The sequence below is a fragment of the Lissotriton helveticus genome, chromosome 4_1 (assembly GCF_964261635.1).
Source record: "Lissotriton helveticus chromosome 4_1, aLisHel1.1, whole genome shotgun sequence".
In the NCBI taxonomy this organism is placed as follows: domain Eukaryota; kingdom Metazoa; phylum Chordata; class Amphibia; order Caudata; family Salamandridae; genus Lissotriton; species Lissotriton helveticus.
This window is the reverse complement of record NC_136063.1, coordinates 2,139,377,707-2,139,399,060: the sequence shown is the minus strand read 5'-3', so window position 1 is coordinate 2,139,399,060 and position 21,354 is coordinate 2,139,377,707. Positions and strand designations below refer to the sequence as shown.

Genomic DNA, 21,354 nt, shown 5'->3' with positions numbered 1-21,354 from the left:
GCAAAGGCGATCTTTTAAAATTTGCATTTAGTCTGTCGACTTAATTCTTGCCCTGCCCTGGGGGTGTGGTCGAATATTTGACCGTCATCATTGGGGACTAACGGAGCTATTGAAATAGAAAGCGGCCATCTATTGAGGGCTCACACTGCACGTCGCGCTTCCGAGTGCATATAACCAGGGAAGGTTCGTGTGCAGTTTACTCTGCTTGCACTTTACTCCTGAGGCTTGAGCCGGGAGGACCATTTATTTTAAAATTACCTTGCTGTTGTTTTAAATTGTACTACCTTTTCCCGTGTGTCCTTTCCCTCCCCTTAGCCCCTTAGCGTGTCTCTGTTCGTGCATTGACTGCTTTGACTGCTTGCCTAATCGTACTTGAAAGCAAAGGCGATCTTTTAAAATTTGCATTTAGTCTGTCGACTTAATTCTTGCCCTGCCCTGGGGGTGTGGTCGAATATTTGACCGTCATCATTGGGGACTAACGGAGCTATTGAAATAGAAAGCGGCCATCTATTGAGGGCTCACACTGCACGTCGCGCTTCCGAGTGCATATAACCAGGGAAGGTTCGTGTGCAGTTTACTCTGCTTGCACTTTACTCCTGAGGCTTGAGCCGGGAGGACCATTTATTTTAAAATTACCTTGCTGTTGTTTTAAATTGTACTACCTTTTCCCGTGTGTCCTTTCCCTCCCCTTAGCCCCTTAGCGTGTCTCTGTTCGTGCATTGACTGCTATGACTGCTTGCCTAATCGTACTTGAAAGCAAAGGCGATCTTTTAAAATTTGCATTTAGTCTGTCGACTTAATTCTTGCCCTGCCCTGGGGGTGTGGTCGAATATTTGACCGTCATCATTGGGGACTAACGGAGCTATTGAAATAGAAAGCGGCCATCTATTGAGGGCTCACACTGCACGTCGCGCTTCCGAGTGCATATAACCAGGGAAGGTTCGTGTGCAGTTTACTCTGCTTGCACTTTACTCCTGAGGCTTGAGCCGGGAGGACCATTTATTTTAAAATTACCTTGCTGTTGTTTTAAATTGTACTACCTTTTCCCGTGTGTCCTTTCCCTCCCCTTAGCCCCTTAGCGTGTCTCTGTTCGTGCATTGACTGCTTTGACTGCTTGCCTAATCGTACTTGAAAGCAAAGGCGATCTTTTAAAATTTGCATTTAGTCTGTCGACTTAATTCTTGCCCTGCCCTGGGGGTGTGGTCGAATATTTGACCGTCATCATTGGGGACTAACGGAGCTATTGAAATAGAAAGCGGCCATCTATTGAGGGCTCACACTGCACGTCGCGCTTCCGAGTGCATATAACCATACGTCAATGGCTCCGCGCAGCGGACGCGCATTGCGGGCGCGCCGATCGCACGCCGGAGTCAAGCCAGAGTCCTGCCCGTCTGCGCCCGTCCGCGATCGACCGGGCGCGGGGCAGGACTCCATGCTCGCACAGAACAATCATCTGACGCAGATCAGCATAGTATACATTACACCAAAACGGACCTCCTTACTATTGGTAAGACTAATTCTCAAACTTGCCTTCACACCATAGACCCTGAAGTGCTGCCTGCATACTGCAATATATGTAACATATCACTTCCTACATTAAACAATGCCACTGAACCAATAGTTAAATTGAAGATGACACTGCTAAATTGCAGATCCATGATAAAGCATAAATCGGAAATACATGACTTATTATTAAACAATGATGTTGACACACTGTTCCTTACTGAAACATGGTTAGAAGAGTCATCCTCCCCCGACATTTTAGAAGCTATACCACCCAACTACTGTCTTCTTAGAATCGACAGGTACAAACAACGAGGTGGGGGACTCGCACTCATTTGTAAAAAAGAGTTAGAATGCACTCTACAGACTAAAACTATCACTAACAGTGAATGCGGTGTTTTTTCCATAAAATTAGATGCTTCTAATACGATAACAGCTTTACTTATTTATCGACCCCCTGGATCTTTGGGTCTTTTCTGTGATCAACTTATAGAAGCAACGACTCAGCTGGCAATAAGACATAAAAACCTTATGATCTTAGGCGATCTGAATCTTCATTTTGAAGATATTAATGCAAAAGAAGCACAAACACTAAAGACTGCACTCAACTCATTGGGCTTAAAATTATTGTCCACTAATCCTACTCACCAACATGGACATCTTCTAGACCCAATATTTGCTAGTTGGGAAGGGATCGACATATTCCCTCCTATTCCGTTAATATGGTCTGACCATTATATGATAAATTTTGAAATACCTATCAGTCTCACTATGCCTGTACCTCCTAAAACGTATTCTCTTAAACGCCGCAACTGGAAAAACTATACCCCGGAACGTTTCAAAAGCTCATTAGATGAACAACCTCTTGTCATGGGGCAATCCTTACAAGAGACATGGAACAATTACGAACTTTGGCAAAGTAAAGCTTTGGACAAAATAGCTCCATGGACCACCAAACCTCCAGTTAGAAGAAGAAAATCTGAGCCGTGGTTCACTGAAAAACTCCAACTTGCTAAAGCTCAATGTAAATCAGTGGAGCGCAAATGGAGAAAAAGCTATACTCCGGAACTTAAGAAAGAATACACAACTAAGCTTAAAGAATATCATAAATTGATAAGAGAAGAGAAGAGTGCCTTCTTTAAAAACAGAGTTGAGGAGGCAAATAATCCTAGGAAGGAAATGTTCTGTATTTTTAAAGAACTAACAAATTCCTCACGCCTAGATACCCAAGACACTTATTCCTCGGAAATATGCGAACAAATAGCAGATTATTTTGTAGAAAAAGTAGAGAAAATCCATTCTACTTTTACTAAATCTACTAATTTGACCAATACTAATGTACCTATTAAAGCTCCTTGTACACACAATCTCACACTTAATAAATTCATTACTCCTGACAGAAAGGATCTACTTAAGATTATAAATGGAATACATTCTGGATCCCCTAATGATGTGTGCCCGCAGAAAAGGAGTAAGGACATTATGGAAAGCACACTTATTAATCATATCAGTTATATGGTTACGCTATCCTTTCAGGAATGTCTGGTTCCAGAGGCTTGGAAATTAGCCCAAGTAATTCCTTTAAAGAAAAAACCAAACATCCCCATTTCACAGCTAAAAAACCTGAGACCTATCTCCCTTCTCCCGTACTGTGCCAAAATTATTGAAAAAATAGTTAATAAACAACTTATGGCATTTCTGGAGGGAGAAACATTACTCCATCCATCCCAATCGGGATTTAGACCAGGTTATTCCACCGAATCCGCAGTCCTATACTCCACAGAATACATACGTAAGATGGTGGACGAAGGCGAGACGGCAGCGCTGGTCATGCTCGACCTCAGTGCAGCATTTGACACCGTGCTGCACACCACGCTGTTGTCTCGCCTCTCGGATTTAGGTGTGACAGGAACAGCTCTTGCCTGGATGGAATCCTTCCTTACTGATAGATCGTTCCAGCTGCATTGCCCACCCTTTAAGTCATCTCCTCGCAGCGTAAACCATGGGGTTCCACAGGGCTCCAGTTTGAGCCCTACTTTATTCAACATCTATATGGAACCCCTGGCACACGTTGTAGAGAATTTTGGCGTGGGCATTGTAAGCTACGCGGATGATACTCAATTAATGTTCAAACTAACACCGGACAGCAAAGACTATGCCGCCAACTTTTCCAACTGTATGGCGGCTGTAGCCACCTGGATGGACAACAATTGTCTCCGTTTGAATGGCGACAAGACAGAGGTACTGGTGGTAGGGAAGGATGTAGATGTAGATGTAGAGTCCATTTATAACGCGCTAGCAATCGCTCCAAGGAGCATCTCGGCGCCAATATGAGGACAACCAGATGAAAAAGTTGCCTTACTGCTAAGGAGACCATAGCCGGGATCACACTAGCGCTCTGGCCATTGGGTCTGGAAGATTGTAAATCCAGGTTTTCAATTGCTTGCGGAACTCAGACTCCTTGTCCAGTGCTCTTAATAGAGGGGGTAGGGCATTCCATGCTTTGGCCCCCAACACCGCTAGGGATTTGCCCCCGCGGGTTTTGAGTCTGAATCTAGGGATGGTCAAAAGATTGGCATTGGAGGATCTTAGTGCGCGATTTGGACAGTATTTTACAAATTTATTTCTTAGGTAAGTGGGGCCTGAATTATGCACAGCGCGAAAAGTGATAGTTAAAACTTTGTGGAGGACCCTTTTAGTTATAGGCAGCCAGTGTAGTGCATTGAGGGCTTTGGTTGCTGAGGATCTTCTTGGCCATTTCAGAACCAGCCTTGCAGCTGCATGCTGCACCATCTGGAGTTTATGAGTAACCATCTTATTGGTGCCAGCATACAGGCTATTGCAATAGTCAATGCGGGAGGTGACTAATGCAATCGTAACAGTTTTCCTTGCTTCGAGGGGCAGCAAGTCGAAGAACTTTCTAAGCATTTTTATTACCCCGAAACAAGTGCCTGCCACTTTTGACGCTTGATGTTTGAAGGATAGATCGGCGTCAAACTGTACCCCAAGGTTGCGAGCCGAGGGGGTAGTGTGGGGTGGAATTTCTGCCTTCTCAGGCCACCACAGTCTGGGGATGAAATCATTATTTGAGCCTATGGGCATGATCTCGGTCTTTCCTGTGTTACATTTCAGGTGGTTTTTCCGCATCCACTCAAAGGTGGCCGTTAAGCAGCACTTAAGCTTTTCCTCCCAGGCCTGGTTGTCTTTGTCCATGACCAGGATTAGTTGGGTATCGTCCGCATATGCTATTACATCTATGCCGTAGGACGATATCAGCTGAATCAGGGGTGCGGTGTAAACATTAAACAATGTCGGACTCAGACTGGAGCCCTGAGGTACTCCCGTTGACAGTGGCTTCTCGCTGGAACGGAATTCCCCCAGAGTCACCACTTGTCTCCTGTCACTAAGAAAGTTTTTTATCCACTCTAAGGCAATACCTTTAATGCCAGATGTTATTAGTCGGTCTATTAAGATGGCATGTGAGACCGTGTCGAAGGCCGCCGACAGATCTAATAATATCAGGACGGCCTTCTTGCCTTGGTCTAGAGCTGAGCGGATAGTTTCCGTAGTGAACAGGAGAGCCGATTCGGTGGAATGCTGAGTTCTGAAGCCAGCCTGATTGGGGTGCCATACTTCATTATTTTCCAAGAAAAGTGTCAGCTGTTTGTTAACTGTGGACTCAGTGATTTTACACAGAGCTGGAAGTAATGAGATCGGACGTAGATTGGATAGTGTGGAGGGGTCAAGAAGTTGTTTTTTTTGTAAAGGTTTTACAGCTGCCAATTTCCACTCGGGGGGGACATAGGCGGTGGACAGAGAGTTGTTAACGATAACATTTATGTCCGGGTTGACAATATCCGCAATAAGATGTAGGAGTGCTATAGGACATGGATCAAATGGTGATCCTGATTTGGTTGCCAGGATGGCCTTTTTTGTCTCTTCCAGGCTGATTGTGCGGAAAGCTGTAAGCTGGGTGACTTCTAGCCTAGTAGTTTCGTCCTCACATATTTGATCAAAGCTGGGAGCCTCAAAGTCTTTCGTCAGACCCTTAACCTTTTCCTCAAAAAAGTCTGCGATGGAGTTGCAAAGCATTTGAGAGGGGGGGATGTCCTGTGTTAGACATTTGGGTTTACTAAAATCTTTTACAATATTAAAAATCGCCTTCTGTTTACAGTTGGCTGTTGCTATGGCTGACGTGAAATGCTTTGTTTTTGCCTGTTTGATTAAGGCATGATACGCTTTCTTGGTCTTTTTGTATTTGCTGCGTTCTGTGCTGAGGTAGTTCTTACGCCATCTACGTTCAGCCCGTCTTAGTTCCCCCTGTTTATTTTTGAGCTCTAGGTCAAACCAAGGGGCAGATCTCTTCTTATTCCCGGGTTTGAGCTTACGTCTTCCCTGTCCGGTCATATTTTTTAGTTCTGTCATCCATTCCCTAAAGGTATTTAGGTTTGGGGGTCCGGGTAACTTAGTTCTACACTCTCTGGCTATTGGTATTAATTCTGGATGCTTCATGGTGGCCTTCCAATCCTCGTGTCTGGCCTGGTTGCTTTTGCAAGTATTCTTTTTGTTGGCATTAGTCTCTGGTGTAATCGAAAAAGGCATTAATACATGATCAGTCCATATTTGGGGTTTCAGCTGGTCTATTGTTAAGGTGTCTAAGTAAGGAAACCTCCATATGGTCTCACGCATGGTGGCCAAGTGAACTGGGAGAATTACCCAGTCCCGTTAAATCGGTAAGAAACCTAGGGATCATGCTAGACTCGGATTTATCTGGCAAATCCCAAGTTAATAAAACTACAGGAATTTGCTTCGGCACACTAAAGGTTCTTCGAAAAATTATCGACCTCATTCCCATCAAAGCTAGAAAAGCATTAGTCCATGCTCTCATAACTCCCCATCTGGACTACGGAAATGCTCTCCTGATAGGTCTCAATCAAAAAGGCCTACACCAGCTACAATGCATTCAAAATGCAGCGGCTCGAATGGTGCTAGGCCTCCCGAGAAGAACATCTACCAAAGCAGCCTTAACCAAGCTACATTGGCTTCCTGTCAAGGAAAGAATTAGATTCAAAAGCCTCTGCTATGCCCATCGTATAGCTCATAATAAAGGCCCCACCTACCTTAGAAGTCTTCTGACCATCCATTGTCCGTTAAGAGACTTAAGATCTTCAGGAATGATGCAATTTAAACTCCCTCGCATTACGAGAGCCAAAATGGGAGGTAAATCCTTCCGTTTTTTGGCCACTAAATATTGGAACGCCCTTCCACTTCCTCTTCGGATGGAACCCTCCGAAACACTATTCAGGGCCAAATTGAAAACTCTTCTATTCCCCAAATAATTGCTGTTTTTACTCCCTCAGTTTTCATCCTCCTCAGTTTATGAATTGTAAGCAGTTAGCGCGGGGACACACAGTTTTGTGTAGCCAGGCGCTCTATAAATGTTTTTATTATTATTATTATTATTTCGTTTTTCACTATTGCTAGGACTAGCTCTCCCTTAGGCTGTCATTGTAGCTGCGCTGTAACATTTTACATGTGTAACTTTCAATTAAGAACAGTTTAGGCTCTCGAAACTCAGAATTTAATAACACACCTTTTAGTGAAAGTGTTTTTTAAATTTTGTGTTAAAAAATGTCACTTTTAGAAAGTGGGCATTTCCTTATTAAACCATCCGTGTGCCTTTGCCTGTTTGTGTATTCGCCATCTGGTTTTGGAGTGATGAGAGATGGGGATATGCATTCACTCTAGACAGTCACAAGGGCAGCTGAGGTGTATCCTGCCTTTCCTGGGTGTCTCAGAGCAAGGCTGAATAAACCTTTCTGTGTTTAGAGTGATGGGAGGAGTTTTCACTCGAACTGGTTTTTACTGAGCTGAGAGATTCTTTTTTTCAGTTCAAAAGAATTGTATTTGGGTAAAGAATATGAAAGAATGCAAGTTACAATAATAGCAGAGTTATGATGAACATACAGTAAAAGGTATGAGATGTAAAAGGTATAAATAAGTGAACTATATTAAAACAAAATACAGTGAAAATCAAGAGTCAGTCAAATAGTGATCAAGTAGGCATGAAACATACTATACATGCAAATCAATATAGATGATTTATAAAATTAATATAACAGATTAGAGGAAATTATGGAGGTTTTGCAACTTCTTGTTGGAGGGGAGTTAGAGACAAGGAGCGCCTAGCATGCAAATCAAAGAAGGATGTAATGGGGTCCCATAAGTGTTTTCTTTTTGTGGCTAAAGCTAATGGGTAAACAAAGGTCGTGTCCAATCTGTGGTTAGAACAAACAGCATACCACCACGCCTGATATGAAAGTTTAGTGTGATCTTTCCAAAGTTTAGTGATTTGCTGAAAGGCTACAGCTAATAGTAGGTCTATTATCTTGACATTAGGTATGTGATGAGTCCAAATAGGAGAGACGCTTCCTAAGAAAATGTGAGTTATAGAAAAAGGGTGATTTGTGGAAAAAATAGTATTAATTTGGGACCAAACCTTAATCCAAAATAGATGGACTGGAGCACAATTGAAGAGTAAGTGAACCAGATCTGCATGTGGTGCGGAGCATGTCCAACATGTATCAGAAGAATCTGAATGATATTTGCTAAGGGCAAGTGGCGATAATAAGAGTCTGTTATAAACAAAAAATAAAGTCTGAGTAATGTTTGCAGCCCCAGAAGATTTGCGCAATTTCAGCCAAATTTCATCCCATAACTCAATAGACCATGAAACATCAAAGTCCTCTTCCCACGATGTTTCTGTCTTTGTTTTGGCACGGGGTAGTAATGGTGAGTTTAAAAAGGCATATATTTTGGAGGCTCTGCTACCCTTTGTTAATAAGGTTCGTAACGAGGGAACAGCAGAGGAGTCAGTAGGGTGAGGAGGGGACGATGCATTGTAAGTAATGTATGCTGAACGCAGCGCTTGTGCCAATACCAAGTATTTGGCATGAAATGTGGGGGGTAAATTAAAGGAGGAAGCAGCTTGAGAAAAAGGAATGATGCAGTCTTGATGAAATAATTGGTGTACCCGGATGAGTTTGCGTTGCCTCCAAGCTTTCCAAAAAATTGGTTTATTATTTATTAGAATAGAAGTATTGTGCCATATAGGTTGATGAAAAAAGGAGGAAATGAGAGACGGCGGGAGTATCTTGGAAGTATGCTTAAGAATAGGAGTAGAAAGTGATTGTGGTTTGCGCGAAAATAAAAGGTATTCCTCAAAGGTAAAAGGTGAAATAAAGGATTGTTCCAAAGTTAACCATAAAGGAGAAGGTGCAGAGGGATCTAAAATCCATTTGGATGCCTGATTCAATAAAAAAGATTTATGATATAGTACAAAATTTGGAAAGTTCACTCCACCTTCTGATTTGGGTCGGGATAATTTGGATATAGACATTGCTGGCCCGTTTATGTCCCCATAGAAAGAGGCATAGGATTGAATTAATTTTCTTAAAAAACTTCAGAGGTATTGAAAAAGGAATGTTGGAAATAGTAAAAAGAATTATGGGTAAGAGCATCATTTTAACCGTATCCAATCTGCCCCACCACAATAAGTAGAGGGGATGCCATTTTGAAGTGAGGGTAGTTAGTTTTTGTATGCAGTCCTCCATGCTACTAGCAATGGAACTTGAAAGAGAAAGAGAAGAGCTAAAATGAAGACCCAGATATTTAATATAATTAGGATTCCACGTGAAACCCGTATTGATAAAGTCTGGGGCGTGGCTTGAGCGCCGACTGTGATGGCGGCGTGACCCCGGAGCTCCGTCCGCGATCCCGAATTTCTCCTGTAGATCCCTGCACCTGCGCTGGTGCAAATACTGGAGAGCTCGCCCCCTGCACCGGACCCGCGAGAGTGAACGTTGCGGGACCGGCGGGGGATCAGAGGCGGTGGGGAACACCGGAGCGGAGCTCCTGCGGACTCGCGCCCCAGCGCCCAAGATGGCAGCGGCGGCACCTGAGGCTGCGATGGCGGAGGTCGGCGGGGCTCCCGAGCAGTGGTGAGAGAGGAGCGGCTGCGGGCGGGGGCCCAGCGGGACGTGGCCCCGACCGCGCTGCAGACGCCAGCGACGTCCGCGCTGAGGGGGGCGCTCGCGGGGTCGGCGGCTGGTGGGCTGGTGGCCCTTCCCCCACTGCTGCGTGGGGCCTGGACGCGGGCTGCCCTACAGAACCGGGGCCATAGCTAACGCTCCTTAAGGGGAGGAGGAGGCGGCGGCCATCCCGGTGGTTGCCGGGTGTCGGCGTGCTGCAGTGGCCCCCAGGCAGAGGTGGAGCAGCTAACTGAAGGGAGGCCACGGGCCGCTCCTGCCCTTTGACCGGGACTGAGAGGTCGCAAGAGGTGCTGCCTGCACGAGGTGGGGCGGCCCTGCCTGGGGCTCAAGCCGGCGCTTCGGAGGACGACCAGTGAGGTCGAAGGTGGCCATTGCCTCGCACGGCTGGGGACTACCGCTGGACTTGCCCCGGAGGACTGCGGTGAGGGACTCCCGGAGGTGGCGGACTGGCAGGCCCACTCCTTTTCTGCCTTCGGGCCCCGGGCGGAGGGCCGCACAATTGCAGGTAGGCGCAGTGGAGAGCGAATCTGCGCTACGGTGTACCTGGGGCCTGCAGAAGAAGCTGGGGTGTGTTGATCCCGGGGACACAGGTGGACACTGCTCGATATTTGTGACCAGGGGGTGCTTCATTGTGCCGGGTGACCAGCTGCGGAGTGGAGTCCACTTGCTCCGGACGTGAGAGCTGTGCTGGCACGGGGCGTTAATCAGGCCTGTGGATTTGGGGCTGAGGCGGTTCAGCTCACCCTCGTGTGCTGGGACGGACTTTTGGAGGTCCTCTAAGATGGCGGATGTGGTTGACAACATGGCAGCTGGGCAGAGTCGGGGCGCGGCGGCTGGGCCGGACGGGGCTGCAGCACAACAGGAAGGCCCGGATACCACGGCGCAGGAACGCCGGTTGAATGCTCGCCTGGATGGTATATTGGAGGCGATTACTGCGACCAAGGAGTCATTGCACCAGGACATAGGTCAGGTGGCCACGGGGCTGGTCCTCCTGAGAGCGGATCACGCCAAACTGTCTGATAGGGTGAAAGACAATGAATCGCTTCTTCAGGAGCTTAAACCTGCGGTGGTCACCGCGGAACATAAACTTTCTGATATCCTGGCCCGACTGGCGACGCTGGAGAAACGAGCGGAGGATTCCGAAAGTCGCAATCGCCGGAACAACGTCAGGGTGGTGGGCCTGCCGGAGAAAATTGAAGGGGACGATGCTGTGCGTTATATGGAGGACTGGTTCAGATCCACGGTTGCTCCTGAAGGCTTATCCCCGTTCTTCTCCGTTGAGAGGGCGCATAGGGTCCCGTTGCGTCCTCCCATGCAGGGCCGTCCTCCCCGACCGATAGTAGCCAGGCTTCTGCATTTCAGGGACAGGGACCTGTTGATACAGAGGGTGAGATCGGTGGGACCCTTCCAGGTGGACAATAGCAGAGTGACTATCTTCCCGGATTATACCCAGGAAGTCCAGAGGAGTAGAGCGACCTTCCTCGCGGTCAAGAAGGAGCTTAGGGAGGAGGGTGTGCAATACTCGCTGCTCTTTCCGGCACGGCTGAGAGTGATACTGGATGGACAGACTCATTTTTTCCACACCCCTGATGAGGCCTGGTCGTGGCTAGAAAGGTATAGGATGGGTACTGACCGCCAACACAAGGATGGGAAGGAGAAGAAGAGACCGACGCAGGTCCGCAACTCCCAGAGGATCCGCAAACGCGACAGGCTAAAGCAGGCGATGAAGGAGGAAGCGCTGGCAGCGGAACGGAGAGGAGTGTTGGCCGCCACGGCGACGATCACGGGCTCGCTGCTCAGGGAGCTGGAGGAGGACTCGGAGTCGGAAAGCGGAGGCCGCAAGTCGGGTGGAGAACTTTCCGAGGCGGACAGCTCTGTGGGGCCGCCGGTCACACCGCAAACGGCGGATGGACTGTTTAATGGGTAATTGTGGGGGAGCGCTGAAGACTCGGCAGTGGTGAACATTTATCCAGTTGACCAGCGTTCAGCAGGTACTCTGTTGTAATTTTCATGTGGGATCTTGGACATGGGGCATGGGTTGGCCTGCCGCGGGTTGGTGCTGGGTTACCCCCCTGGTGCCCTTACGGCTCCTGTGGCGGCTGCCACAGGTTAGTATACTGTGTGTATTGTGTGGGTTTGGATGGAGGCTGATGCACTGTTGTTAGGTCCTGTCCTGGGGAGTGGGGTTGGGGAAGTTTTTTGGGGTGTTGGGGGGGGGGTGGGTGTAGCTGCAATGATGTGATGGGGTGGTTGATGCTGGCGGAGGGGAGGAGAGACAACAGCGATGGGGTCATTACCTGATGTGAAGTGCTTAACATGGAATGTTCGGGGTCTCAGAACAATGTCTAAGAGATACAAGGTGCATGCTTATTTAGTGAGGCGGGGTGTTCAAATTGCCATGCTCCAGGAGACTCACTTAACCAAACTTGAATGTGATGCGTTGCAGAAAAGGTGGCGGGGCCAAGTGTTTGGGACCTCTTATTCGGCGTTTGCGAGGGGGGTGCTGATATGGGTCAGGGCGGGGGTCCCATTCCAGGTTACGGATCGGGTGGTGGACCCCGGAGGTCGATATGTAGCAGTGAGAGGGAGGCTGCATGGGTCTGAGGTGGTGTTATGTAGTGTTTATGCCCCTAATGTTGACCAGGCCCGTTATTTTGATGTTCTGTCGGGCTCATTAGCCCATTATCTGACGTGTCCCATTATCCTGGGGGGGGACTTTAACTCTATCACAGATATAGGGTGGGATAGGTCCCACCCGCCATTAGCGGAATCCCCGGTGCGGAAGCTGTCGGAACGTAGGAGGGAATGGCAGGACAGGTGGGGATTGCTGGATGTGTGGAGGAAGCAGCATCCTACTGATAGGGATTATTCCTTTCATTCGGCGCTGCACGATCTACATGTCAGAATTGATTCTATATTGTGTGACGCCCATATGGCGGCCATGGTGACCCATACTGAGTATCTTGCTAGGACCATTTCGGACCATAACCCTCTGCTGGTAGCGATCAGGTGGCAGAGGGCGAGATCTGAGATCCCTACCTGGAGGCTGCGACCGGACACTTTAGAGGACCAGGTGTTTGGGGACACGGTTGGACAGGGCTTAACGCTGTATTTTGATGAGAATGAGGGCTCGACTGCAACGAGAGCGCTGGAGTGGGATGCAATGAAAGTGGTGGTGCGAGGTGTATGCATGGGCAGTTTCTCGAATGTGCGGACGTCTGTTCTGGCGGATTTGGAAAAAGCGGAATGTGTGTTGAGGGACATGGAGAGGAATAGGCCGGAACGACCGGATCTACAGGAACGACTGCTGGAGGCAAAGGAAGTGGTGGCAAGGGAGACGGAACGGTTGAGATGTTATGATTATAAGCTGTACCTCGTAAAGGTCCATGCGGAGCGGGACAAGGTGGGCACGTTGTTGGCAAAGATTGCTGACCCAGTGCCGAGGGGTGGCCCGATTCTGTGCATCAGAACCGAAACGGGGGAGGTGGTCCATTCACCGGAGGCCGTTTTGCAGTGTTTTCAGCGGTATTACATGAGCTTGTATGATACTCGGTTGGAGGCGGGTCCCTCGGATATCAATGCTTATTTACAGGGGGTACAGCTCCCAGTGTTAGACGAGGAGCCGGCGCAGGATCTGGGGGGTCCGATTACACTGCTGGAAATCCGTGGGGCTATTAAACAGATGGCTAGGAACAAGACGCCGGGGGTTGATGGGCTACCTGTTGAGTTTTATGCCAAATACGCGGATGTACTGGCGCCCAGATTGTTAGCAGTGTACTCGGAGGCGATGACACTGGGGCGCCTCCCCGTCTCTATGAGAGAGGCGCTGGTAATCCCGCTTCTGAAACAGGGTAAGGATGCACTGGAGGTGGCGTCGTACAGGCCGCTGTCCATGTTGACAGTAGATTATAAAATCTTGAGTTGTATATTGGCTACCCGGCTGCTCCCGCATATGACCTTGTTGGTGCACGGTGACCAGGCGGGGTTTATCCCTACCAGGAACACAGCCATCAACACGCGCAGGCTGATCGGTGTATTGCAGGATGCCTTGGGCTCGGACGGCGTGTCGGCTGTTCTGTCGGTGGATATCGAGAAAGCCTTTGACAGCCTTGAATGGTGTTACCTGGATGCGGTGCTGGAGAGGTTCGGACTAGGTGAGGGGTTTGTGAGCTGGACGAAGATACTATATTCGTCGGCCATGGCCAGGGTGCGAGTGGGGCCGCTTATATCCTCTGCTTACCCGGTGCGTAGAGGAACCAGACAGGGCTGCTCGCTCTCTCCCCTTCTGTTCGCCCTTGCGATGGAACCATTGGCGGCGCAGGCCAGGACGGGGGACTCCTTTCTTGGAATCCGCTGCGGCGGAAGTACTCACCACATTTCTTTATATGCCGACGACCTGTTGCTGTACTTGGAAGACACGGAGTTGGCCTTGAGTGGAGCCATGAGACTGCAAAGTGAATTGGGGTAAGACCTGTGTTTTTCCGCTGAGAGCGGAGGCTCAGCGCCCGACTCTTGCGGCGAATGTGGTGTGGGAGGACAGGTGCTTTACGTACCTGGGAGTCCGGATTTACCATAATGCAGAGAGCCTGCTGGAGGGGAATGTGGGACGAGGTATCAGAGGATTGCGCGGCTGCATGTCCTTCTGGGCTACTCTGCCTTTGTCGGTGCAGGGACGGGTAGCACTGTTGAAAATGGTGGCGCTCCCTCGACTGTTATATTACTTCAGGACATTGCCTATTTGGATCCCGCAGCGGGTTTTTCAGGAGCTGCGGTCAATGATTATTGGGTTCCTATGGGGACAGGGTAGGCGTAGGGTGGCGCTGCATACCATGACTCGGCCCAAACTCGAGGGGGGGATGGCAGTGCCGGATTTTGAATTATACTATCTGGCAGCCCAGCTCCAGGTTCTGACGCAGAATGTGGCTAGGGAGTTTAGGGGTCCTGACCGGGTCCGGGGGATGGGCATCCAGAGACACGTTCTCTCTTACATTGTTATGCAGCAGCGGTTGGCGTTGCGAGGGCTTACCTTAGAGGAAAAAACCCTCCGACTCTGTTGGAATAGGAGCCTGAGGCGGGCTCGAGCGGGGCGGCCGTATGCCCCGGAGATTCCCATTGGGATGTTGACGGCTCTACCGCATGGGGGTGATTGGTCTCAGCTGGCAGGGTGGGAGGAGTTGGGCCTACAGATGGTGGGAGATCTGTTTGTGGAGGGGGTGCTGGCCCCGTTTGCGGTGCTCCGGGAGCAGTTTGGTCTCCCGGACGGGGATTTTCTCCTACACGCTGCGGTAACTGCGGCGATGCGGAAGCACTGGCAGGGGGGACTGACGGAGCCGAGCACGACCATGGCCTGCCAATATGTGGTGATGGCCGCGGGCACAGTCAAGGCGGTGACCTGTCTCCACTCACGGATGTTGAACGAAGGACTGGAGCCTCTCACGGCGCTGAAAGCTGCGTGGGAGAACAGTGTGGGCAAACCTATTCCGGAAACTGAGTGGGGCCACATTCTGGCTCGGACATGGAAGGGTAGCAGGAATGCCAGGTTCCAGCAAATACACTTCTTCCTTCTGCATAGAGCGTATCTGACCCCGGGGAAACTCCGCCGGCACTTTCGAGTGCGAGATGCGGCGTGCCCGAGATGCCTGGCCGATGGGGTTGAATTGGACCACATGATGTGGGGTTGCCCACAGCTGGGTGCGTATTGGCCTGAGGTGGGCGCCCTTCTGAATGCGATTACGGATAGGGAGGTGGATTTTGACATGGCGGCTTGCCTCCTGCTGTGGTTTCCCCACACGGCAAAAACGAAAGTCACGAGCAAGTTCATTGATCTGGGGCTCATGTTAGCGCAGAGGGAGATTACGTGGCGTTGGAAAACCAAGGAAGGCCCAGCTGTGGGACGGTGGACGAATGAGTTGTTGAAGTGGTCGAGGTGCAAGAGCATATTGAGATTGCGGCAGGCCACGAAACTGGGGACGGAGAAGGGCTTGAAGGCAGCTAGAGCTTGGGAAACGATCGTGCAAACTTTGAGTGACCGCTTAACGGTGGATACGGAGGAAAGACTCTCGGAGGCTGAGTTCCAGGGAACTGATAGCACGAACGTTTGATCAGTATTGACGACGCACTGTCACTACTAGCGCACATCATTGCTAACCACACTAGCAGCAGTTAGAGGGGGGGAGGGATAGAGGAGTACGTAGACTGCCCTGTTAGAGCATGGAAGTAGATGGAGAGGAGTATCCGTCGGGAGGGGTGGCCTGTTAACGTAGAAGCGGGTTGGGCTCTGTGGATCTACCACGCTGGGAAGGTGTTAGAGTGGTGGGTGCGGCTCCTCTAGGGGGCGATTGGGAGGGGGGAGTTGTTGTTGAGGGTCTAGAAAATGCGGAACCAGGATTGTGTTGTTGACCTACCGTCCCTATGTGCCAAGCGGGGAAACTTCTCTTGCAAACTGACTTAACGCCGCCCTGCCTCCGGGATGTGGGCTGATGGGCTGTGTACTACTGATTTTCCACGTGGGGTCTTGTATGGGGACGGGGCTGATGGTTGATACTTTCGATGTTTTGACTGTAACTCTGCAATAAAAACATACTTTCAAAAAAAAAACCCGTATTGATAAAGTCATCCTTAAAAGTAAATTTAGTGAGGGGCAAGATTTCACATTTGTCTTTATTTAATTTGTAACCGGAGACCAGTGCAAAAGAATTGACTTCATCCAAAAAAGCAGGGAGGGAAGATTCGGGATGTGACAAAAACAGTAAAACATCGTCAGCATAAGCTGCCATTTTAACTGAGGTCTGATTGAAATTAAAACCGTGAATTTTAGTATTCTGACGAATCCGCATTAAGAAAGGTTCAAGGGCAAGGTTAAACAAGAAAGGAGATAAGGGGCAACCCTGCCTAACCCCTCGTTCCAAGGAGAAGTAGGAAGAGATACCACCGTTTGCCGCAATAGCTGCTCTTGGATGAGAATATAAAAGAGAGATTAGGGTGGAAATTTTTGGCCCAAATCCAAACCACTTCAAAGTCTGGAAAAGATAACCCCATTCGACTCTACCAAAAGCTTTCTCCGCGTCAAGAGCTATAGCAGCAATGGAATCTGACGAGTGAGAAGTTTTGGAAAGAATATCAAAAAATAACCGAGTATTGTCGCAAGCAATCGACCCTTAACAAAACCAGATTGCTCCTTTCCTAAAAGATCAGGTAAATGAGATTCTAAACGTAAGGCCAAAGCCTTTGAGAAAATTTTGTAATCGATATTTACTAGAGAGATGGGTCTATAATTTTTACAGTGTTGAGGATCTTTACCTGGTTTAGGAAGAACGCAGATGAGAGCATCCGAAAAGGAGCCAGAAGAGGTACCAGATTCGAAAAAAGTAGATAACAGCAGATGTAATTTCGGAAGAAGGAGATTAGAAAAATGCAAAAAAAATTCAACCGTGAAGCCATCTGGACCCGGAGCCTTATCTTTTTAAAGAGTTTTCAGTGCAAGAAGAAGTTCTGTAAGTGTCAAATTTGTCTCCAAAGAAGAGAGGTCACCAGATGTGTTGGAAGGTGGATGGACTGTAGATAAGAAAGTAGATATAGAATGGTCGGAAGAAGAGGATTCAGAAGAATATAGTGTTTTATAAAATTGAAGAAATTCATTCAAGATGTCTTCATCTTTATATTTTAGCGACTGGTCATGACCGAAAATAGATTCTATATTGCTTTTGTTTTGTTTAATTTTCAAATAATTGGCAAGCAATTTCCCGGCCTTATTTTGACCACCGTAGAATTTGGCACTGGATTTTAATAAAAAATTTGAAGCATTATCTGTGGTGTCTTTGTTAAATTGAAGTTTGGAAGTAATAAGTTCATTTAAGCAATCCTTAGATTTAGAAGTATAATAGGAGTGCTCTAAACGTTTGATGTTAGAGAGAAGATCTGAAGTGGTTTGTCGCGCTTTTTTCCGTTTGCGAGATACATAACCTAGAATAAAGTCCCGAGCTGCAGCCTTGAAAGCATCCCAAACGATTGGAAATGAAATGTCAGCAGAATGATTAATCAAAAAATATTCATGAAAAAATGAGGTAAAGGATGAGACAAAATTTGAGTCAAGAAGGGAATTATTAAAACGCCATTTTCGAGCGAGGGACGGTTTTTGTAGTACGTCCAAGGAAATGGTGACTGGTGCATGATCAGAAATTAATATGGGACCTATTTCAGAAGCAAATAAGGATTGGGAGAGATGATGAGAAAGAAAAAAATAATCTAACCTGGATTGAGTATGATGAGGTGGCGAGAAGAAGGGATATTCTCTGAGGGTAGGGTTGCAGAGTCTCCAAGCATCAATAAGTTTAAACTGACGTATAAGCTGTGTAAGTGATTTATGTGATTTGTGTGGACTATACGGGGCAGTGGAACATCTGTCCAAGAAGGGGCCAAAAACCTCATTACAGTCACCTACTAAAATGAAATTATCATCATAGTGCTGGGCGATAAGTGGGGCTAAGGAAGTCCAAAATGAGGCATCACCAGTTGCAGGGGCGTATACGTTGAGAAGAGAAACCGGAGTGTTATCCATGATAAATTTGACCAATACCCAACGTCCTAATTGATCTGTACAACTCGTGAGAATCTTGACAGAGAGGGATTTCTTAAATAAAAGAAGGACGCCATTGCGTTTACCATCCCCCGGGGAGAAAAAAAGTTCACCCACCCAGCCTCTTTTCAGCTTGGCAGATTCGTCAGCAGAAAGATGTGATTCCTGTATGCAGGCAATATCCGCATTAAGTCTGGCAAGATGAGTTAAGACTCTCTGTCTCTTAATTGGGGAGTGCAAACCTCTAACATTCCAAGATACAATTTTTAACGGCATGTATAACATGTAAATGAGTATAAAGCATGCGTTGCATTACAATAACTGTAAGTAAATCCATAGAACTGAAAAAGAATAGTACAATAAGGAAATCTTGCGGAGAAATCGGAAGGAAGAAAAAAGAGAATCAGGGTTATTAGCAAAAAAAGATGAAATAGAAAATGGAGGAGCAGACAGAAAGGAAAAGAAGGTAAAAGAAAGAGAGGAAAGAAAAAAGTATAGAAGAATAAGAAAATGATAACAAGAGAAGATAACTTACATAACATCCAAAACATAGATGGGGTGGGAGGGTGGAGGCCACATAGAACAATGACGGTTCCGGAGACTCAAGGGGCAAAACAGGAAGGGAGAACGAATCCCACAGACTCCAGGAACAAGAGGGAAGAAGATGGTAATCAGGAAACAAATCTATATGGGGGAAGAGAACAACAAAGTAAGTCCAACCTCAGAACTGAGAACATATTATATGTAAAAAGCCATAACAAGGTAATAATCAGCTAGCAAAGAGAAACTACAGTCGTGAGCTGTAAATCTGAAAAAACAAAAACATTCTGCATGTATAAGGACTATTTAGAAGTAGAAGCAGAAGCAAACTCCATGTTGTCAGTATTGTGAGAGTATAAGAAACTTTTCAATTTGAGAGGATCATCATAGGTCGTAGTCTTGTTATTGAAAGTTACTTTGAAAAGGCAAGGATGAAGATGCCCGAAGCGAGCCCCCATTGAACGCAGTTGTGGCCTGAAGGAAAGGAATTCTTTGCGGCGGTCAGCTGTAGATTTAGCATAATCCTGCGAGAAGTAGAGAGGGTGTCCTGACCAGATGATACGTTTCATGGACCTTGCAGCAGACAGAATGGTAAGAAGGTCAGTATATTCGAGGAAATACAGGATGACGCCTCTTGGTTTCCTTGCTGTCGAAGAGGTCATTCCACCGGGTAACGAGCCTAAACGATGTGCTCTTTGAATATTGAGATTGGTGGAGTCCGGCAAATGTAGAAGCTTCGGCAAAAAGGTTTTGAAAAAAGCAATTGGGTCAGAACCTTCTGAATTTTCTTCCAGGCCATAGATGCGAAGGTTGTTCCCTCTGTTCCTGTTCTCCAAATTTTCAATTTGTTTGTGTAGAAGAGAGACTTGCACACACAAAGGATCTACTTTGGAGATAGAAGTTTCAAGTGATGCTAGATTTTGTTCCAAGGTAGAGACTCTATCGTCCACCTTCGACCACTTGTCAGAAAGCAACTGTAGAGTGGACTTAGTTTCCTCAATAAAGGGCCTCAGGGCCCTTATCTCGTCGAGCAATAGGTCCATCGTAGTTGAAGAAGAGTGCTTAGGAGGCGAGGGAGGATCTTTCTTAAGCCTTTTAATAGAAGTGTTTTTAGTGCTAGAAGACGATGGGGTGGAAGAGGCAGAAGAGGCCTTGGAAGATTGCGCATCAGTTGTTTCCTCCATTGATAAGCACTGGTAACGAGAACTAGTGTGTATCAAAAATTTCCGTGTAGGAGGTGAAGGTTTGTGAAGGTCTTTAGATAGTCTCCCCATAAAGTCAACTGGAAACCAAGGCAATGTTGCAGAGAATTAAATGGCACGAGGAAAGAAGAAAATACGTAGCTGTGACCAAAACAACAAAGCATGAACGTAGAGTCAGTGAATTCAATACCAACAGACCTTCATATTGTGCACTACATATGAGCAGTAATGATGAAGCAGTGGAAATGAGACCAAAAGAATTAGGTAAATGCAAGCAAAAATAGCAATTAAGGCATCAGAAGTAAGACATGAACTAAAGTAGGTTCATGCCATTAATATGAAGTGAGGGAGTTCAAGAAAGAAAACATCGCTGCTTTGAAAAAAAAAAAACATGAAGCATTAACTCAAAAGATCCATGCCAGAAGAAAAATTATATAGCTGAGAGGCAGTCATTATATTATTTCCAGTAACAAGTGTGAAGGCTGATAGTGTGAAAAAAAGAAGTGATCAGCAGTCACAATCCAGTGTCATCCCGAAGAAAATGAGAAATTCACTGACGCTGATAATTGCATGAGAGATAACCTGTATAAGATAAAAAGTGACTGCCTCACAGTATTGCTGAGAGGAAATGGCCTGAAGTGCCTGAAAGAGCACAAAGTTCCACAGTTAGTGTGAGGAAAGAAAAAGTAATCACCACATTGCAGTGAAAGAAATGTCCAGGAAAGCGGAGCACAGGGGGTTAACAGCCAGCAAGGCGAAAGAGGCGCTGAGGCGGGAATGCGCTTGAGCTGAAGACCGTGTAGGAGCAAGCTCCGTCAGCGGGTCATAAAATGGCGGCCGCTACCTGTCCTGGCTGCGCTCCACAAAATATGCACACAGCTCCGAAAATACGCTGCCGGGAGACTTGACGGCAGGATCCGGTGAGTTAGCAGAGCTTCCCCCGCTGTCGTCGGCAGTTCCACTACATGTCAGAACCTGGGAGTCGCGTTGGGTTCGCCGCCGCTTCCCGTGTCCCGTGCGAGTCACAGACAAGCCGCCATCTTCTTCGGGCGCTGGCCACGCCCCCCCAGCTGAGAGATTCTTGAAACAAAGACTACAAAGCGAAAATGGGGTATAAGTAGTAGACCTTAAACCCCAGAACTACTGGACTAAGAGGACCCCACTAAGAAGAAGAGTTGAAGAGCTGTCATGAGTACTACCCATTTAGTGTGTGTTGCTTTGCTGGGTTGGCCTGCAGTTGATGCTTCTGTCTGTGGGCAGTGGAAAGGACAGGACTTTTGCCTTGCTATGGTATATTTAAGAAGATTCTGCAAAGGCTTGAAGTAGAGCTTGGCTCCTGAACTGAAGTCTCAGGTACACAAAGACTTCACCTGCAACTTGCTAAACAGCACCTGGACTCCTCTGCTGGACTCATGATTGCAAAAGGGGCCCAAGTCCAATTCCTGGGCCCTTGGAACTGTGTGGTTGGTGTTGCAACCTAAGA

At 47.4% G+C, this 21,354-nt stretch overlaps 1 protein-coding gene across 1 annotated transcript; it reads left to right on the top strand.

Annotated features, from left to right (window-relative positions):
- The first annotated feature begins 1,159 nt into the window (after nt 1–1,159).
- On the top strand, nt 1,160–6,963 carry LOC144827815 (uncharacterized). Its single transcript, XM_078685983.1, has 2 exons — nt 1,160–3,765; nt 6,168–6,963. Exons 1-2 carry the CDS (start codon nt 1,633–1,635, stop codon nt 6,840–6,842), a joined length of 2,808 nt encoding a protein of 935 aa, XP_078542109.1. The 5' UTR covers nt 1,160–1,632; the 3' UTR covers nt 6,843–6,963.
- Nucleotides 6,964–21,354: the final 14,391 nt, after the last annotated feature.